This window comes from Dama dama, chromosome 23 (genome assembly GCF_033118175.1).
Source record: "Dama dama isolate Ldn47 chromosome 23, ASM3311817v1, whole genome shotgun sequence".
NCBI lineage: Eukaryota > Metazoa > Chordata > Mammalia > Artiodactyla > Cervidae > Dama > Dama dama.
The window spans coordinates 76,930,238-76,945,384 of NC_083703.1; the positions used below are offsets into that span (position 1 = coordinate 76,930,238).

General features: G+C 47.0%; 1 protein-coding gene across 3 annotated transcripts in view; it reads left to right on the forward strand.

The window, feature by feature from the left end:
- The first annotated feature begins 8,377 nt into the window (after positions 1 to 8,377).
- The window catches only part of ARFGEF2 (ADP ribosylation factor guanine nucleotide exchange factor 2), an 81,367-nt gene continuing 74,597 nt past the window's right edge, over positions 8,378 to 15,147 (forward strand). For all 3 annotated transcript variants that reach the window (XM_061127443.1, XM_061127444.1, XM_061127445.1), the window contains exon 1: positions 8,378 to 8,557. In XM_061127443.1, the coding sequence (XP_060983426.1) occupies positions 8,437 to 8,557 (121 nt within the window). In that variant the 5' untranslated portion in view covers positions 8,378 to 8,436. The remainder of the gene's footprint in view (positions 8,558 to 15,147) is intronic.

A 15,147-nucleotide genomic window follows, 5' to 3' on the forward strand; every position in this document is an offset into this window, starting at 1 on the left:
ATATATATTTTTTTAAGAAATTAAGCTCAATGAGGGTAAGGACTTGGGCATTTTGTTCGCTTCAGTGTCCCCAGTGGCTGGAACAGAGTGAGAGAAACATAGGGTGATGGGACAGAAGGAAATGTTGGTCGCTGTCCTCTCTGCCTAGATTAGACTAAAGCTTCCTCGCTCTCTCCTCTGTGGCTCTCTCAAACTCCTGCCTAGTCACTCTACTAAGTTGCCACATCTTAAAACAGCGCCCTGTAGAGATGATGAGCTCAGCTCTGGGAGCCTGGCAGCCTGGATTCAAACCCCAGCGCTCATGCGAACCTTTGCGTGACCTTGGACAAGAAACCTCATAAAGCCTCAGTTTTCTCTTCTGCATAAAGGAGGTACTATCACCACACATATCTCCTGGGGTGTGCAAGCTCAGTTGCTCAGTCATGTCCTGCACTTTTCAACCCCGTCTCCTAGGGTAGTGTTGAGCTAATTTAAGCAAAGCATTTAGAACAGTGTGACCTGGGGGAAGTATTATTAGCGCTCTTATTTCTACATTGTTATTTTTCCAGTGTATTTTCTTAACTTTTAAAACAGCTTTGTTGAACTTTAATTCATATATTATACAATTTACCCACCTCAGGTAGACATTGGTTTTTAGTGTATTCACAGACTTGCTCAACCATTAGCACAATCTGATATCAGAAAATTTTCATTGCCCTCTGAGGAAACTGTATACATTCAGCAGTTATTTCTTACCCTGTCTCTCCCCAGTGCCTGAAAACCCTTAATCTATACTCTGTATCTATGGATCTGCCTATATCCATGATACTTTATTTCCTATGTTGTTTCACCCTTGACCGGGTCTTATTTTCCACCCCTGATGGTAGTAGAAGATAATATAAGATCCGGGAGAACTTGCCTTCTCCTCTTTTATGTCCCATCCTGAACTTCAAACTGTTCTTCACCCAGTGGGTATCTACTGAGAAAGTTAAAAATTGGCCCTTTGAGTGAGAACAAATACAGAGCCCCTACTACGTGCAAGCTAATGAGCTGGGTGCTTTATATACACTAACTCATCTTCACACAAACCCACAAGGCTGGCACTGCTACTATTCCAGTTTTACTGATGAAGAAACTGACCTCCAGCCTCCCATGTGTCATGTGGCTTGGTTTTGTTAATCAGTCACACCCACACCAGCCTTCAGTTTGGAGGTGAGTGTCGTGAAGAAGGTATACCTAAATCCATCCGAGAAGAGGAGCAGAGGCCTGCAGTTTGGAGAAGTGAGGGTTGTGGAAATGGCACCCCATTCCCAGCCTTGTCCATAGAGCCTGTATCCCAGGGTGATGGCGGGGGATCTTTCTGGGGTAGCCCAGGAATGAAATGTGGACATTGCATCTGGCTGCAGAGCCTCCAAACCTGATTTTCTGGCCCTCCCAGAGTTTGCATCAGCTTCTTGATTTATTTTATTTTTAATGTTTTGGGCTTCCTTGATGGCTCAGACAGTAAAGAATCTGCTTACGATGCAGGAGACCCAGGTTTGATCCCTGGCTCAGGAAGGTCCCCTGGAGGAGGGACATGGCAACCCACTCCAGTATTCTTGCCTGAAGAATCCCATGGACAGAGGAGACTGGCAGGCGACAGTCCATGAGGTCACAAAGAGTTGGACGTGACTGAGCGACTCGAACGTTCTCTTTCATGTTTTAGGCTGCACAGTGCAGCATGCAGGATCTTAGCTCCCAGACAGGGGATTGAACCCATGCCCCCTGTAGGGGAAGCGTAGAGTCTTAGCCACCTGACTGCCAGGGAAGTCCCGGCTTTTTTATATATTTTAACAAAACCCTTTTCTGCTTAAACTATCTAGCATGAGTACTATTGTTCACAATTGAGAACCTTGTCTGATACACTCCCTGTCTAGATATTAGTTTCTTCTAACTGCTGTTAACAGTCACAAACCTAGTGGCTTATAATACCAGAAATTGACTACCTTACAGTTCTGAAGTCCAGAAGTCTGAAATAGGTCTCACTGGGCCATATTCAGGCTGTCAACAGGGCTGTGACCCTTTCTGGAGTCTCTAGGGGAGAATCTGTCTTCTTGCCATAAACATTCTAGAGGCAGCCCGCATCCCTTGGCTTGTGGTCCTCTTTTATCTTCAAAGCCAGCAAGGGCATAACTCTGACCTCGGCTTCAGTCGTCACCTCTCCCTTCTCTGGCTTTGACTCTGACTCTTTCGACCCCCTCTTTCCTTTAGGAGGACTCTTGTGATTATATTCAGCCCACACAGACAATCCAGAATAGTCTTCCCATCTCAAGATCCTCAGCTTATACACCTGAAACTAACACATTTTTTTTTTTTTGCCATACCTCACGGCATGTGTAATTCTAGTTCCCTGACCAGGGATCGAACCTCCACCCCCTGCATTGGAAGTGCAGAGTCTTAATCACTGGACAGCCACAGAAGTCGACCTAACACAATATTGTTAATCAACTACTTGTTGTTGTTTAGTCGCTAAGTCGTGTCCGACTCTTTTGCAACCCCATGGACTGTAGCCTGCCAGTCCACGGGGTTCATGAGATTTCCCAGGCAAGAATACTGGAGTGGGTTGCCATTTCCTTCTCCAGGGGATCTTCCCAACTCAGGGATCAAACCCGAATCTCCTGTACTGGCAAGTGGGTTCTTTACCACTGAGACTCTAGAGAAGCCCATACTGTTAGAAGACAGTTACAACTCTACTGCAGTATAAACTAAAAAGAAAAAAAAAATGCAGTTTATTCCCGTCTGCAAAGTCCCTTTGGCCACATAAGGTGACAGGCACAGGTTCTGGAGATTAGCATGTGGGTGGGTATCTTTAGAGAGTTACCAGTCTGTCTACCACAGTTGGGTTCTCCAAGAGCTCACTCATTCTGAGATAAGGATTCGGATGCACATGGTTTATTTGGGAAGTATCAGTAGGAGAGAGGGGAAGTGAGACGGGGGCGGGAAGGAAGCCACGACTGTGTGTGCGGCCAGAGCCGTCGGTTCACTGTTGGGTAACTCTCCCCAGCGTGTCAACCCACTGGCTCTGCTGGTCTGCCCCAGGCTCAGCCAAGCACACATCTGCGTCCACAGAGAGCACTCAGGCCAAGAGGCGGGTATATTTAAAAACAAAACAAATACCAATACAGCGTGTAGCCAACACTGTCAGTGCCCCAGCCACTTGCCCCGAGTAATCACCTCCACTGCAAAAGCCTGCTTCCCGTAAGCCCTGGGGCTCATGAGCAGGACGCAGTGTCAGAGCTGATGCCCCTAGAAGCAGCCTTTAGGTAATGATGGGTGCGAAGTATGTGCATGGACACCCTGGCTCTCCTGTCCTAAGGCTGGGATAACTCTGCAGCATGCCTACCTGGCTCCCAGAATTGCCTCGTGGGATGGAGCCCCAGATGCGCTCCATGCTAAGGAGCTTGATAGCACACCTGTATGGGCTCCATCATCACTGCTCTGCTGCTGTATCCTGGGATCACCTCCCGAACACACTGGAATCCTTGTCTTGGGGTCCTCTTCTCAGGGAGCCCAAGCCAAGATCCAGGGACAAACAAAAACAAAACCCCACAACTGTGGTGTCTTAAATATTTTCACGGGGCAAGTTAACACAGTTTTAGTGCAGCTGGACAAATGGACACAAACAAGGAGAATAGGGCTTCCCTGGTGGTCTAGTGGCTGAGACTCCGAGCTTCCAATACAGGGAGTGCAAGTCTGATCCCTGCTCAGGGAACAAGGATCCCACATGCCTCGGGGCACAGCCAAAAAACTAAAAAAAAAAAAAACCACCAAAACCAGAATACAATTGCCGTATACATAACCTCCTTTGGAGAGAATACCACAGAATCTTGAAAATTTACCTTTGAGGCTTTTCCTAAATATGAGGCCCCCAACCTAATGGTGCTTCTGCCTTGAACCCCCTCCCCAGCCCTGCTGACAGGCATCGAGGAGGCTGCGCTGGAGTTTTGCCTTAAAGTAAACATGGAAAATAAATTTGTTTCCAGGGGAGTAGTGACACATGGGCACTGTGGGAGCGGGGGGCGGAACACCCAGGACGTCTGGGTTTATAAAGAGGCTGTGTATCACGGGAAGAAACCAGGCTGGCAGCTGGAAAGGCCGGCGGCAGGCACAGACCCAAGGGCCTTAAATGACTGGTACTTGTTACCAAGTCGAGACATTACTCAGAGGAAGAGCGGGAGTCAAAGCAGACGGCATGGGCTGCCAACTTTATCCATCAGGACTAGACTCAGCTGCAACAGATAGGGAACTGAAAAGAAAAGGTGATTCTTTCTATCTCATGTAAAAGTTAGCACCCCGGAACCGGCATGGCACCCCAGAATTGGCATGACTCTCCAGAACATCAGGGACCCAGGCGCCTTCTCTCTTGTTGCTCTGCTGAGAAAAACTCCTATCCCAAGGGGCGCCGCATGGGTCCAACACGGCTACTGGACAAAGGGAGCTGGGAGGAAGATGGTTAGGCAAAATGCAACGTGCCTGGTGAAGTTTAGAGTTCAGGTAGACAACAAATACTTTTCAAAATACAACTATGTCCCAATTATTGCATGGGACCTATTTATACTAAAAACAGGATTGCTTGTTTAGCTGAAATTCAGATGTAACGGCTGTAACAGATGACCATAGACTTAGTGGCTTAAAGCAATGCAAATGTATTCTCTCAGGGTTTGGGAGGTCAGAAGGGTGAAATGGATCAGCAGGGTGGTGTTCCTTGAGTAGGCACTCAGGGCACTTGTTTCTTGACTTTCGCAGCTTCTAGAGGCTTGTGTTCTTTGGCTTGTGGCCCCACAATCACTATGACCTCTGCTTCCAACAACACATCTCCTGCTGACTCCGACTCTTCTGTGTCCCCCTACTGAGAGCTCCTGATTACACTGAGATCCTGATCAACAAGATCATCCAGGATAATTTCCTCATCTCAAAACAAAAACATCTTAAAAAAAAAAAAAAGCTCCTAATTTTATCCCATCTGTCAAGTCTCTTTCACCTTCTAACATAGTCTATTCACTAGGGATTAAGAGGTGGATGTCTTTGGGGATGATTATTACGCCATAGAAACGCAGAAGTTACCCCACCTCCCCCATAACTTGCTGATTAAATGACTAAGTTCTGTGGCTCCCAATCCAGCCCCCTCCACCCCGTCGTCCTTCATTCATTTGTCCCGTAGCTACCGAGCACTTCCTGTGTGCTCCGGGCAGAGATGTGAACAGGACAGACCACGTCCCCTGGTGCACAGATGGGAACTCTACCTCCGTTAACTATTCTGACATGAAATTCATAGATAATGAAATCTTCCCACACACATAATTTCTTGGAAAAGATCATGACCTAATAAAGATGAAACAAAAGGAAAGCAATGTGTAATTTGAAGATTTTATTTCAAGGTGTAAATGTTCAGGCACAATTACACTAAGAGACAAAATAAAGCAGTCAGCTGCTGGAACCTAAAAGTCGAACCCCCTGGATTATGACAGCTCCAGATGCCAGGGTGCCATTTGGCAACTCAAATATGATAGTTGACTTCAACATTGGTGATGTGGTTTTGAAACGGTGAACAGTATTTGGTCATGTTCCAGATAAAGTACAGTGTTCCCTTGAATTACGATCACAGTTGCATTCCTGAAAAATTCAATATATATTAAACCCATACTAAAAATGCTTTGTGTTTGTAGGTAGAGCAGATGTAGGTTCTAGGTTCACTTCATTATAGGTTTTTCACTTCCAGAAGTGTCTAGTCCAGCCACATGAGATAATGCGTTATTCTTTGCTATCTTGGCTTGTCCAGTTCTCTGCAGGATGCAGACGAACAATCCAGCTTCCCTATCATGACAATAAAAATACTTTCGCCACAAAGTTCCAAAAATTCCCCTAAGGGCGGTACTGCCTCACGGAGAAGCACCGCTTGAGAGGAACAGAGGTGCATAAGCCAAGCTCCAGATGGGAACAACAAGGGACACAGAGTGGCTAGAGAGTTCTGATGAGGAAGAAAGGGGGAGAGAGACGAGGCCTGAGAAGTCAGCCACACTGAGATACTTAGACTCAATTCCAAGAGTGGTAGGGAGTCACTGCAGGGCTTTCAGCCGGGGAATGATGTGGCCTGACCTTGTCCACACGGGGAGGGCTCAAAACACCTGTCATTCTGTGGATTGCACTGCATTCTTCTGACTTTCGCACGTTTGTTCATTCACTCACTAATTCATTCAGCACATGAGGATTGAGGAGTATCTCAGTGATGTATGTACTGCTGTGTAACAAGCTATCTCAACATGTAGTGGCTTACAGTAACAATCATTCATTGTTTTCCTCGAATCTGTGTGTTAGCTGGGCAGTTTCTCTATTGGTCTCACCAGGGTTTCTCAAGCTGTTGAATTTGGCTGGTGGGTCAGCTGGGGCTGCACCCAGTCAGGAGCGCTGGGACAACGAGCCTCTCTCTCCACGGGCTCTTTCTTCCAGATGCTTCTACACATCCATCCGAAGACCTCATGATGCCCAGGTTCTGGAAAAGCACAGCCTCACTTCCACCACATTCATTGGTCAAGGCAAGTCACGAGACTAGTCCAAGGGGGTAGAGAAACAGACTTTTTTTAAGATAGTATTTATTCATTTTAAACTTGACTCTGTTCCAGAAAGTCTTTAAAAAAAATTATTGAAGTACAGTTGATTTACAACGTTGTGTTAATTTCAGCTACACAGCAAAGTGATACAGTTATACATGTATATATTCTTTCCATTATGGTTCATCACAGGATATTGAAAATAGTTCCCTGTGCTAAACAGTAGGACCCTGTTGTTTATCCTTCCTGTACAGACTCTAATTCTTGACCTGAGGAGCCGACATGTCTTGAGATGGCAATGGAACTTACGGCCATGAAACCTGCAACCTGGCTCCAGGCTAGGCCCTGGAGATGTAGCCTGCCCTGCTGTGGCCTGTACCCTAGTCAGACAAGGAAGTCAACTAGTGAAAAGGGTCGGAAAGTGCTGGAGGGAGACAGGGCCTCCCTGAGATGTTGGAGCTGACACCTGAGCATCTGAGCATGTCTGCGTCAGAAGTTAAGAAGATTCCACGGAAGACCCTGCTCTTGCATGAGCCCAGAAGCACCACAGCCCCCCTTAGGGGAAGCTTAAGGGAGGGTCCAGTGGAGATTACCGATGGTGTGACATCACTGGCTACGGGAGCGAGTGGGCTAGAATGTCTGTCTCCTACCCTCCCTGGCAGGCCTGTGACACTGGCCATCTCTGGCTTCTTCCCCTGACTGATGCCCCCAAGTGCCCCCTCCAACATCCCCCACCCCCCGCCTGAGACACAGAACTGGGAAGAACCAAGGATTTATGGAACTAGATGGATACACTCCAGGGGGAGGTGCACTCGGGGTGGTCCTTTCTGACACCACCGTGCAGGGACGCAGCACCTGGACTGAAGGCCAGGAGTCGGCTCTACTCCAGGGGCAGGAGGGCTGCGCGCGTGCAAGGCGTGTGTCTTGCCACTGGGGTGGGGAAATCCTGTTTGGAGAGTGTGCATAAACACACCTCCTTCCAAACGCTCTTTCCGCTTCAGCCTTGCCTTCACCTGCCCTTTCGCCCCACTCCTCACCGCCGCCTTCCCTTGCTCTCTCCCTGTCCCGGCCTGTTTTCTCGCGTCCTCCTCTCCCCCTCCCTCCCACAGCATTTCTGTCCCACCCCGCCTCCCTCGCTCCTCGCGCCCCTCTTCCCCGTCTTTCCCCCACCGCCCTGCTCTCTCCCCATCTCCCCACGGCCGCTCACTTCTTCCCGCCCACCTCCTCCCTTTCTTCACCTGCTGGTCCAGCTCCCTCTTGTTCCTCCTCACTCCCCCTGACTCCATCACCTCTCCCTTGCCAACTTCCTCCCCATCCTCTCTCCCTCTCCCTCGCCTCGCCTCTTTCCTCTCTCGCCCTTTTATCCAGTCTTCTCTGCCCTCTTCCTCCCTCTCCAGTTCCCTCTCTCTCCTTCATATCCCACCCGGTCACCCCCCATCCTCACGCTCCTCGTTGCCACTTTCTCCTCACACCTCCGTCACCCCCACCCCGTCACCTCTTTCCTTGTGTCCTTCACGTGCCCCCCGCCTCCGCCCATTTCTACTCTCTCGGCAACTTTTCCCCCCAACCCTCGCCCACCTGGCCCCGCCCCCTGCTACAGGCCCCGCCCCAGCCACAGGCCACGCCCCTGGCCACAGGCCCCCGCCCCCGAGGTCACGGGGTCGACGGACGCCGTCGCTGCTCCGCCGGTCACGTGGTCACGTGACGCGCTCCAACATGGCGGCGCCGTGGGGCCGCGGCGTCGCTTCCTGACTGGGTGGCGCGGACGGACGCGGCTGGTGCAGGCGGGGACGCCGGGCCCGCAGCCTCGCTCGCCCGCCCGCTCGCGCAGTCCGCCCGCGGGGCTGCCAGCCCCCGCTGGGCCGGGGCCATGCAGGAGAGCCAGACCAAGAGCATGTTCGTGTCCCGGGCCCTGGAGAAGATCCTAGCCGACAAGGAGGTGAAGCGGCCCCAGCACTCCCAGCTGCGCAGGGCCTGCCAGGTGGCGCTCGGTGGGTGAGCCGCCCCGGCCCGGCCCCGCGCCGGCCTCCCCATGCCGGCCGTTACCCCACCCGGCCTCAGCCCGGCCTCCTGGGCGTCACTTTCCCACCGCGACCCCAAGGCCCACCCGCCCGGCCTCCTTATTATATCCGGGGGGGGACCTGGTGCCCTGGCAGCTCGGGACTGGCCCAAGGTCACCCAGCAAGTTGGTGACAGCCAGGGCCGGCTCTCCAGCCTCCCAGCCCTGGGTTCTCGCCACGACTCCCTGCCGTCCCATTTCCTGGTTCGTTCCCTCGTCATCCTCAGAAACAGCAGCTGTTGCTCTTAAGTTTTTCTTTACATGGGTTCTGCTGGTTGGAGTTGTCCCTTGTGAGCTGGGCAGGTGGGAAGAGCCGCCCAGCTGGTTTAGGGAAAACTGAGGCCTGCTTTGTAAGTGCCCAAGTGGTGACGGTTTTTCTTTCATTTGGGTATCGCCCATAACTCCCTCCAGGAGGGAATATAGAGAGGGTTATCCTGCACCTCCCAGGTATTGTAGTGTGCACGAGATCTACTCGTTCTCAAACAGAGGGTCTGTGAGGGCAGAGATACTTGTTTTATTCACCGCAGGATCCCCAACAGTGCTTGACACACCGTAGATGGTGCTGACTTGAAGGGACCCACAGATGACTGAGCGGCGGGGAGAAGTCTTATTCATCCCTAGTTAAAACCTTAGTGGTTGATTCCATTATCAACATCCTGTCTTTTAGTTTCTGCCATTCAGCAAATATTTATTTATCAAATGCCCACTGTGTACCAGGCACTGAGGATACAGTGGGGAAGAAGACAGACAAGGTGTTTGCCCTTACAGAGCTTATAGTCTAATAGAGGAGACGAAATAAGTAAATTTAAAGATTAATGAGACATTTTTGAATACTAATACATACTTCTGTACTAGTAATTTTTTTTGTAATTACTTTTGTAAAATTTTTTGTGAACGAGCAAAATGTAATAAAGAGGGCCTGAAACAGCATGGTCAAGAAAGTCCTTTCTGAGGAGGGGACATTTGAGCCAAGTATTGAAAGTCAGGAAGTATCAGCCACGTGGAATTTCAGGAGAGGAGAGGAGGTGAGGATCAGTACATTTGACCAGAGTCAGCTCTCATATTAATTCGCCATCCCAATGCCTTTGCTTTGGAATCTGTAAAAAGATCTGTTTTCCTAACAAGTGACTGAGTAAATGGAAAGTTTGATTTTCTTTGTCAGCTTTTGAGGTTTGAGGTTACCATCATCTTTCTCCCTTCATTTGGTGCAAAGTACTCTGGGAGTCTTCTCTTGGGGCCTAGGAATGGTTTTGTGAGCTTTGCAGTTATTTTTCTGGGAGGAGGGCCCTAGCTTTTGTGGGTCTGAGACACCCTCAAGGATCAAGAACTATTGATAACAAAGGTGGTTGTTGCTGAGATAATCTGGGAACAGCTGCTAGTCCTGAGAAATTCAGGATCAATTGAAGGAACTCACTGAGATTTAGATTTGTAAAGCTTTTTTATTCAGAAAACCAAGGCTAACTGTTGGATACTGTTTTATCAGGAATGCAGGATAAACCCTACAAAGCAGTTAGGTGAAAGCCGGATACTTACAACTCCACTTCGAAATCTGCCTGCGTTCTATCCTCTGTTACTTTAAGTGAATTGTTCCATAAGTTTGAAAATAGTTATTTGGCAAAGTTTTCATTTACCCTTCAGAAAACTTAACATCAAAATTTCACCAAATCATATATCACTTTGTTGGAACCTACTTATAAAATCATCACATGGGTTATAAAAAGAGCCTTAACATTGGGAGCTTTTTAGATAATATCTTTGTTGAGAACTTCAGCTTTTTCCAACCCGAATTGTGGAATGCACATTCAGTATTTTGGTAGTGAATTGTAAGAAATAGCCTGTACTGAAAATAGAAATTCTCCGTTAAAAATATTTTTCTTGTCAAATAATATAGATGAGTTAAATAAAATATCCCATATAATGTTATTTAAAAAAAATAGCCTATAAAGTAAGTAATTGACACAGGTTAATTGAATAGCTGATTGTCATGGTAGCTCATCATCAAATTGGGTAATTATTGTAATCTGTGTAAAGTGTTGAGTTAAATTGGCCATTTTTTTTTAAAGACAGTACTCGTGTGTCATTGCTGTTAAGTAATAAAGGACTGCAGAAAAAAGCATATAGCGAAGTATCTGGCATCTCAAGGCCCAGTTTTGTGTCCAATAAAAATAGCTGAAGGGGGCTTCCCAGGTGGCTCGGCAGTAAAAGAATTCACCTACCAGTGCAGGAGATGCAGGTTCAATCCCTGTCTGGAGCAGGAAATGGCACCCCCACTCCAATATTCTTGCCTGGAAAATCCCATGGACGGAGGAGCCTGGCGGGCTGCAGTCCATGGAGTTGGAAAGAGTCGGATATGACTGAGCCCGAGCCCGAAAAGTAGCTGAATCGTTGCTGTGTACGAGAAGCGTTGCAGCGTGGCGAGTGTTTTAGAGATTACCTATCATTTTGATAAGAGGAGCTGTAAGTGACCACTCAAAGTTGAAATGTTGACCAGTAGGAGCTGTTCCTGGAAACAGCTTCTGTGACCTTCCAGCAGTTGTGGCGTATTGGGAGGGAACGGGGGATGCGGGGGCTGTGTGGTGTAGGGGTTTGGAGTGTGTTCTCTGGACTCGCCTGCCTGGCTTCAAATGCCTTGCCTTCCAGTTGCTATCTTTGTGATCTTGGACAGATGTTACACCTTCCTGATGGGGCTTTTATAAAGGTGAAGTTAACTGACATGTGCACAACACTCGGCATGCAGTAGGTACACTACATAGGCTTCCTGTGCTGTTTATCTTTATTATTTGGAGCTGTGACAAGCCACAGACACTGTAAGCACCTGGCTTGATCTTCTTAACTTAGTTTGGTTCTTCATTCAGGAATGACTTATTGCTCCATTTGGTTTGTAGATGCAATAAATAAGAATGTAATTACATGACTAAAAGGCTGTGTTTATTAGAGTAATAACTTGCCTAGCTCAGTGAAGACAGGAATTGTTCCTTGTGAAAGCAGTGATGATCAGGATGAATAGGTTTGGAGTAATCTCAGGGATTCATGCAAAGGGCCGACTCATTGGAAAAGACTCTGATGCCGGGAACGATTGAGGGCAGGAGGAGAAGGGAACTATAGAGGAGGAGATGGTTAGATGGCAACACCGACTCAATGGACATGAGTTTGAGCAAGCTCCAGGAGATAGTAAAGGACAGGGGAGCCTGGCATGCTGGGGTCCATGGGGTCACAAAGAGTCGGACATGACTGAGCAACTGAATAGCATTCATCTTCACTAACGGCCAAATGCACAGGTAGGGTCTGCCCAGTTAGAAGATCGTGACCTTCCAGCCTTTATTGAGAAATCAAAAGAGCCTGTGAGAGTATTCATCACCTCAGGGATGCTGTTGCTCTTTACTTTCATAATGAAGTTTTGATATATGTTAATAATCTCGAACCTTTCAGCCCTCCAGTTGGAGCATATAATCACATTTTTAAACCTTCCTTTCACAACTGCCTTACTTGAGAGTTATTCTTTCCCATGATCTTTTTATATTTCTGGTCTTAAACCCTATGATAGAACCCAGAAAAATGGTACTGATGAACCTATTTGCAGGGCAGAATTAGAGACTAAGAGAATGGATTTGTGGACACAGTGGGGGAAGGAGATGGTAGGATGAACTGTGAAAGAGTAGCATTGAAATATACACATTGCCACGTGTAAACTAGAAGCTAGTGGAAAGCTGCTGTAGATCAGGGCGCTCAGCCTGGTGCTGTGATGACCTAAAGGGATGGGGTGGGGGATGGGAGGCTCGAGAGGGAGGGGATATATGCATCCTTACGGGCAACTCACATTGTACGGCAGAAACCAACACATTACAAAGCAATTGTCCTCCAATTAAAAATAAATTTTTAAAAAAACTATGAAGTTTAGAGACTTGACAAGATAATCTGAGTGTTTTTAAATGGTGTGGGAAGATTTTGAAATCTCCAAAACTTGAACAGAATTGTTCTAACATTATTCTTCATGAATAAGAGCTGCAGTGTCTTATTTCATCATTTAACCCACAAAGGGCCGTTTAAGGGCTGAGTGCTCTGTAACTGTCAGCTGTCATTAAACATACTGTGTTTTTCGCATGAAATTAAGTGACTTTAATCTTGGAGCAGTTTTAGGTTCACAGCAAAACTGCACAGGAGGTACAAGGAATTCCCATATTCTAGCCCCTGCCCCCCCCCGCCCCCCGGACACACGTGCTATTACCAACATCCCTCACCGGAGCTGGACGTTTTTATAGTGATGCATCATTATCACCCAGTCAAGTGAGTGACTTTTTAAAAATCACATGTTATATAATAGCTATGTGATATCAACCATGTACTAGGCATTTCTGTGTTCCAGGCACAGTGCCATGTGCTCTACATGCAGTTTAGTTCTTACTATCATTATCCTTATTGAGGCCTAAAGAACTCGGCCAACTAACTCAACCAGAAAGCCGCGGAGCCAGGCTGTGAACACTGGCAGCCTGGCTCTGGAGCCCACGGTGACCACCAGCACCATTGCTTCTCCGTAAGGAAGCTCTTAGGCTGTGTGAGGTGCTCAATGGGGCCTTAAACAGTCATTATGTTGCGGCGAAGTTTCTATGCAGTGATGGTTTGGTAATGTTTCAATAAGTAAAGAGACCATATTTTTTGAATACAGTTGAATTGAATTTTGAGGTGTAGTATTTGAAAGCCTGTAATCAAAAAGATCACAGCTTTTTCTCTGAATCTTTTCACTGCATACGTATTTGGTTTAATTTCGGGACTAAAAAGAAGAAAATGAGAGTAAAGAGCTGGTTTCCCATAAGCTTCATTTGAGGTATTAAATCTTTCTGATTTATGACCTCTGTCTCTTTATCAGCAGTAAATCCCTTCTGACTCATTCTGGAGTTGTGACGTGTAATTGATGTCCATCTCTGGATACAGCGGGCAGAGGGAAACCGAGGCTCAAGGGCAGCCTGCCCGCGTCTGCCCAGCCAGGTGGGCAGCAACCACAACGTGCAGCTGGCGTATAAGTCATAAGGTCCAGTTTTAGACTTGTGGCTCTGTCTAATATACAGGGTTTAGAAACATGTGGATCACTGGTGATCTTAGCTTGAGCTGTTTTGTTGGCATGATGTGGGTGAAAACCAGACCAGAGTAGGCTGAGGTGTGAGTGGGAGGTGAGCAACACACAACCCTTTCCCAAAGATTGGCTTTGCTGTGAAGGGGAAGAGGGAAGTGTAGATCACAGGAGTGCTCTGGTTTATTCTTTTTTTTTAAAAAGATAGAAAAACTCAAAGAAGCAGCCAGTTAAGGAAGTACATTCATAAATCTTCATTCATTCATTCAGTTGCTAAATCATGTCCGACTCTTTCTGACCCTGCCAGAGTAGCAAAGCCAGGCTCCTCTGTCCATGGGATTTCCCAGGCAAGAGTACTGGAGTGGGTTGCCATTTCCTTCTCCACGTATGCCAAGTCGTTTCATTTGTGTCCAGCTCTTTGCGACCCTGTGGACTGTAGCCCTCCAGGCTCCCGTCCGTGGGATTCCCCAGGCAAGAATACTGGAGTGGGTTGCCATTTCCTTCTCCAGGGGCTCTTGCTGATCTAGGGATCGAACCTGCATCTCTTAACGTCTCCTACACTGGCAGACAGATTCTTTACCACTAGCACCACCTGGGAAGCCACATTTCCTTCTACAGGGGGGCATAAATTTTAGTTGCATATTAATATACAAAAACATGGAGCATTCACATGACCATATAACATGGTAAGTTGCCTTTTTCCCTGTATGCTGTTGTTGTTCCTCTAACTTTGATATGTTCAAAATAACTTCTCACCCAATATAAGTGCAAAATTTGAAAAACACAAAATAAGGGATACAAAAATATCCCTTATCATAAAGTAAGGCTTTCAGTTGGAATACAGAATAAAACTTTAATGTTAGCAAAGTCTGGTGTTTTGATTAGACATTTGTTTATGAGTGCTATGGATTATAAAAATTTTGAGAAATAGTAGGACTCTTTTTTTAACTGACATTACTTTTTGTTGAAAAGGTTTATGATTGTTTTGCAGGAGGAGGTCCTCTGTCTAGAAGCAGCACTAAAAATTGGATTTTGATTATTTAAAAGGATTTATTTATTGGATTGGCAGAAAGTTCATTGGCCAGCTGTGTTTGAAACTTTGCATATTGATTAGTCTTGTGGTCCTGAACTAATAATTTAGCTTCTGGGAGCCTTGGTTTCCTGGGATGAGAAAGGTGATAATACCTGTGTCACAGGATTATTGTAAAGGTTACATGAACTAACACAATAAATAACTGACAACAGTTCCTGGGACCTAACAAATGACCTACAAAGTTCAGAGACATTGGTGGTTTTATTTTAAGGACAAGGAACTGAATGCTTGTTCTTCTCTGCCTCCGTTATTAGTTGGTTTATGGATGTCTTTGCTGGTCTCTGACATTTCAACACCAGCAAGGCAAGTGGTTGGAAGAGTTTAGAGCTCTGCCCCGTACTTGTAAATCTCAGGGGAGACTCTG